The sequence below is a fragment of the Capsicum annuum genome, chromosome 7 (genome assembly GCF_002878395.1).
Source record: "Capsicum annuum cultivar UCD-10X-F1 chromosome 7, UCD10Xv1.1, whole genome shotgun sequence".
In the NCBI taxonomy this organism is placed as follows: Eukaryota; Viridiplantae; Streptophyta; class Magnoliopsida; order Solanales; family Solanaceae; genus Capsicum; species Capsicum annuum.
The window spans coordinates 223,261,355-223,267,611 of NC_061117.1; the positions used below are offsets into that span (position 1 = coordinate 223,261,355).

At 38.3% G+C, this 6,257-nt stretch overlaps 1 protein-coding gene across 1 annotated transcript; it reads left to right on the top strand.

Moving 5' to 3' along the window:
- The first annotated feature begins 275 nt into the window (after positions 1 to 275).
- Positions 276 to 5,735, top strand: LOC107856355 (transcription factor ILR3). Its single transcript, XM_016701365.2, has 5 exons — positions 276 to 580; positions 4,120 to 4,182; positions 4,791 to 4,868; positions 4,946 to 5,108; positions 5,261 to 5,735. The coding sequence occupies exons 1-5, from the start codon at positions 441 to 443 to the stop codon at positions 5,519 to 5,521; spliced, it is 705 nt and encodes a 234-aa protein (XP_016556851.1). The 5' UTR covers positions 276 to 440; the 3' UTR covers positions 5,522 to 5,735.
- Positions 5,736 to 6,257: the final 522 nt, after the last annotated feature.

Here is a 6,257-nt window from a genome sequence, read left to right on the forward strand (position 1 = left end):
CAATAAAGATATATAATTAGTTGAGATTTTTATAATTATTTTATAAGGATGATAATTTATATAAATATGATAAGTTAAGATATATATATTTATGTTACCTTTAACTTAAACAGCCCTTTTGTATCATGTGTATATTATAAGTTGTCAATCAGTCATTGTCAAAGTTATCGTCACGACAATGACACTCCGCGAATCCAGTAATCTAGCCCAAGCCCAAAGCCCAATTATGGAAGCCCATTTAGTAACGCGCAGTCACTAAAAAGTAAAAATACTTAAAAAAAAAAAAAAAACAACACGCAAAATCCAATAAATAATTAATATATAACTAGTAAAATACGAAAAAAAAATAGTACTGAATTTTCCCCAATCGTCCGATTCCCAAATTCCTTTTTCCATCCAAACAACACTTCAAGAATTTTTCTTCCGGCGATTGATCGGAGATGGTTTCACCGGAGAACACCACCAATTGGCTTTATGATTATGGATTCGAAGACAGTTCAGTTCCTGATTCGAATTTCTCAGCTTCTGCATCTGGGTTCAATTGGCCTCTTCAAAACTTGAATGGTTCAACAAATGTTCGGTATTTTTACTTGTTATTTTTTGTAAATTTTTTTTTTATCTTTTTTGGTTCAGTAAAGTTGGGATCTTTTAGCTGATTCATGAATTTGTATTGATAATGATATCGTATTCAGTGGAAGGAGAGAGTTGGAGTAACTGGTAAAGTTGTTGTTATATGACCAGAAGATCACGGGTTCAAGCCTTGGAAATAACCTCTGGCAGAAATGCAGAGTAAGGCTGCGCACAATATAGCCTTGTGGTGGGTGGGGTCCTTCTCCGGACCTGTGCATAGCGGGAGTTTTAGTGCACTGGGATGTCTATTTTTAATGATATCATATTCAGTTTAATTTCGTAAAGTGGGGTTTAGGGAGAAAGATTTTTTTTGATAGACCCTCAGCTCGTATTTATGAATCTACATTAACAACAACAACAACACCTACAACATATGCAGAGTAGTCTTGCAAAGTGGGTTCTAGGAGGGTAGAGTTTACGTGGACCTTGCACTTACCTTGTAGGTGGAGAGGCTGTTTCCGATAGACACAGATGATATCTATGGATCTATATTAACAACAACAGCATGCCTAGTGTAGCTTCACAAAGCGGGGTCTAGGGAGGGTAGAGTATATGCGGACCTTACTCCTATGTTGGAGGTAGAAAGATTATTTCTGATAGAACTTCAGCTCATATTTATGAATCTACATTAACAACAACAACAGCAACAACATAACATATGCAGGTAAATTTTACATGGACCTTAGTCCTATCTTGTAGGTAGAGAGGCTATTTCCTGGAGACCCTCAGCTCATACTTATGAATCTATATTTACGACAACCACATATCTAGTGTAATCCTGCAAAGTGGGGTCGGGGGAGGGTAGAGTTTACGTGAGACCTTACATCTACCTGGAAGGTAGGGAGATTGTTTCGGATAGACCCTTAGCTCATATTTATGAATCTATATCAATAACAACATACATACGTAGTGTAATTCCACAAAGTGGGGTCTAGGGAGGGTAGATTTTATGTGGACCTTAACCCTACTTGGATGCTAGAGAGACTGTTTCCGATAGGCCTTAAGCTCTATGAATCTTATTATTTAGGAAATTTTGAGTCATAATAACCCTTTGGCTAAAACTATGTGCTGTTAAATGTACAAATTTGGGGTCTTTTTATGCACATTTGGAGTTTTAGTTTTCAGCAGTCTCTTCTGGGTTTGATTTGAGCCCAAAGATAAATGTAGTTGGCATGATGTATAAATATTTGTTAACATCTGTGGTATCACAGTTGTATTATCCCGCTGTACTTTCTCTTATTGTGATTTGACACCATTGTATCACTTATGTTTAAGTTTAGGATTGCGAAAACGATTCTTTTGTCATTTTCCAGATGAAAAATTACAACTTTGGAATTAATGGAGTTCGACTATCTACCTTCACAGGTGGTTAGTACTAAATATAGCGTCTAAAGAAATAAATTTTTTGATGTAGAATTAAATGTGGTGGAGGTAAATCTTGAATGACTTCAGTCTTCTATTCTTGGAAATGAATTGGGAAAAGCAGAAAGTTATTGGTTTTGTGTGACTTCATCAAAAAAAGTAATTGGTTTTGACTCTAAGCTAGTATAGGATGCCTAATATCTAGCCCTTAGTGGAGAATCAGGTTGAAGATATAATACAGCTGTTGGAAACTGATATATTTGACTGTCTTCCCTTGCATGTTAACAACTTCCATTCAGAATCCTACGTTTCGCCTATGACGGGCATTATCAGAATCTAGTAGTGGCGGTAGGGATGGGATATGAAACAGCATAAAGGAGGATATACTGAGGATGGAGGATAGTGAAATACTTTAGGACAGAGCATCCAATGTGCAGAAAGGGGTGAACAGATTGAGTGCAACATGTTGAAAAACAGGTAACAGAAAAACTTAAACTAGGAGGATGCCATATTTTAGGTGCAGAATCTTGACGACGGTTGATAAGAAAAATATTACTAAACTTTATTGAGAACGGAAGGGGGAAACAAGACAAGGTGTAGAGGAGAAAGAGGAGGAAGATCAGAGAAAAGAAGTGTGTGGATATTTGAAGACAGACTGTGAAAAAAAGAAAAGAACGAGAAAGCTAAATAGAGAGGAGAAGGCACAATTATGCCTCAATCTCATACTAGTTGGGTCAGCTAGTAATCCTCTGTATCCAAATCTGATCTGTTTTGACCCATTTTATTACAATATTCAATACAACAACAACAACAACAACAAACCCAGTGTATTCCCACTTACGTGGGGTCTGGGGGGGGTAAGATGTACGCAGTCCATACCTCTACCTCTGCTGAGGTAGAAAGGCTGTTTCCGAAAGACCCCCGGCTCAAGTAACGAGATATCACACAAACACATAGTACAGCACAGAAGCAGATGACATAACATAGATACGACACCCATAAGGAATATAAAACAGAGTAAAGCATGAATGCAGGAATATAAAGCAGAGGACAGCACACATTTTCGTAATAAACATGGAACACGGAACACGGAACATTGAATACGGAATCCTAACAGGAATACCCCCCACCAATTAATTCCCTACACTAGCGACCCGAACTGGCCCTAATCCTCTGCCGTAATTCGCATCTTCCAGACCTTCCTATCTAGGGTCATGTCCTCGGTGAGCTGTAACTGTTCCATGTCCCGCCTAATCACCTCACCCCAGTACTTCTTCGGTCTACCCCTACCCCGTCTAAAACCATCCAACGCTAGCCTCTCACACCTACGGACCGGGGCATCCATGCCCCTCCTCTTCACGTGTCCGAACCATCTCAATCGTGCTTCCCGCATCTTACACTCCACTGAAGTCACACCAACCTTCTCCCGGATAGTCTCATTCCGAACTCTATCCCCTCGGGTCAGTCCACACATCCAGCGCAACATTCGCAATTTTCCTCAGGCTTATCCGTAAAAGTATTTTAGAATAAATTTCTAAACAAACTAAAGAAGCATCTGGTAGACATTGGACCTAGTGAAAGTGTACGGACATGATTATGCCTTAATCTCAACTAGTTGGATCACCTGTATGGTTCTTTTGCTTCTACTACTAGAACTCTTAATTAAGCATAAAATAGAATAGTGTTCTTTGATCTTGGCTAAAATTGAGGCATGCTTTGGGGGGTATGGTCTGTGTACACTCTACCCTCCCCAGACCCCACTATGTGGGAATACACTGGGTATGTTGTTGTTGTTGTTGCTTTGGGGGGATTCATTGTTTCCAATACCTGGTTGAATGAATAAAATTTGCTTGATTGTCAGCCAGATATGTTGGCTGGACGACCATGTAGCTGCTGCTATATGGAACTTTTTGATAGAACAGCAGGGGGTGAGTAGGTTGGATACATCCCGAGAGTTTTTGTGCTTTCTAGTTCAAGGCTGTGCATTTTGCTAGGTTTCCATCGACATAATTTTCATTCTTTCATATGCCTAGTTCTTCTATTTAAGGTTACCAATCAGAAAAGATCTTTTATCTGTTGTTTAGTTTTGACCTAATTCTTTTCCTTCCTTTTTGTGCTTGTTTCCAGTTCTGAAATTGATGGGTCGATTGGTGAATCAGATTACCCGAAGGAAAGTGGTTCTAAGAAACGGTAATAATTTTTGCCTTTTCTGGACGTTTTTGTGCCGATCCCCATTATTGTTGTCGAATGAAGATGTGGTGCTGCACTCAGTTGTTGGATTTAGTTTAATTTGTGACTAGCTGCTTTTTCAAACAATTATTATTTAGATCTGGTGGTGACACATTTCCCGTTCTCTCTTTTTAAGTTTTGAGGTTTTTTTATCCTTTTATCTCTGTGATTCATTGTTCTAATTATATCTGTCGTATTCTGCTTTTAACTGGCAAAGTTTTGAGAATTTGGAATCCGTTCAACTTATTTATATCTTCTTGTTTTGAGAGCGCGCATTAGATATTGCTGTGTAACTCAAAAACAGATTTTTAAGGCTCTATTTGAAAGAATCCACTATGCCCTGGCATTCTTCAAGTGCATTAGGTCTTCAACATCGTGTGATTTGACAGGTTGCACTAGGTCCCACTGATTTATTCCTAATCTTATAATTACAACCCAAAGTTGAACTAATTTGTTGGTGAAGTATTCGATCTCAGCTCTGTGACCTCAATTATACTGTTGAAAGTCAGATGCCCTTGACCTTTACCTGCGCACAATTTCCGTCTCACCATTTTAGGTAATTGCTGCAGGGCTAGAGTTGAATCATGTGCTCCAACAAGTTCCAAAGCTTGCAGAGAGAAACTACGGAGAGATAGGCTAAATGACAAGTAACCTCACAATCCATTCTATTAGAACTTTTCTTTTTATTTCATGTTAAATTTGCTAAAATTCACCCACTTATCAGGTTCATGGAATTGGGTGCACTCCTTGAGGCCGGCAGACCCCCGAAAACTGACAAATCTGCTATTCTGGTGGATGCTGTTCGCATGGTGACACAGTTACGCGATGAAGCTCAAAAGTTGAAAGACTCAAATTTGAATCTGCAAGAAAAGATCAAGGAGTTAAAGGCTAGTATTACTTCCCTCGCAGTGCAATCCTACTTTTTTATCTTGCATATGTCATTTCCATTTTACCAATTTTGGAATGGTGACGAGACTAGATAGAAATCCACTTTACTCTTCTGCTCCTGAACTTCAAGCGCACGTGTTAACTTGTGTAGGTTGAGAAAACCGAGCTTCGAGATGAGAAGCAGAGGCTGAAGGCTGAAAAGGAGAAGTTAGAGCAACAACTTAAGACTACTCCTGCACAACCTAGCTTCTTGCCTCCTGGCATACCGGCTGCATTTGCTGCTCATGGTCAACTTCCTGGAAGCAAGCTGGTGCCGATCATGAGTTACCCTGGTGTTGCAATGTGGCAATTCATGCCTCCTGCTGCTGTTGATACCTCACAGGACCACGTGCTCCGTCCTCCAGTTGCTTAACTTGTGGAAGCCAAACCCTAAAATGGTTAAATTTACTGCCCGGTTATATTAATCGTCTAGTCAATGTCCTCCGGTTGTACAAGTTTTGGCTCAACTCCCCTTACTGTACTTGGTGGATGATACTTTGTGACTTTTGAACTTTAATGGATTAAGGTGGCTTTATGTGTAAAATTTAATAAGCTTAACCAGGAACTCACCTTTACATTTTCTGTTAGATCATCTGGTTCTGTCTTCCTTTGCCTGTGGCTTTGAAGGTTTATGTGCATGTTGAAATTGTAGAACTTAACAACTTCTACAATCACATAAAAATATATTTTAGGACAATTACTACTAAATTACTAGAAATTTTATGCTTTTAATCGATGAAATATTGGCAGTATTTCTAATGTTGAACAGTTACACCTTATAATTCTTATTTTTACCAATTATTAGTGATCACGCCTACTTCCAAAATATTTTTATGGAAAGAAAAATTTAGGAAATCTAACAATGCCTCTAAAAAGTAAGAAAAAAAAATTAGGAAATCTAACAATGCCTCTAGTAGATTTCTTGATTGTCAAGTACTCTTGCACTTAAAGGCAACTTTTGTTACTCTTACTAAAATAATTTGACAATAACATATAAAGAGATCAAAAAATTCTTCTAGACTAGTTAATTTATCAGAGAATAAATATATGCTTAGCCAACTATTACACAACCAATAAAAATTCTTTACCAATTCCAAAATAAATTCCTA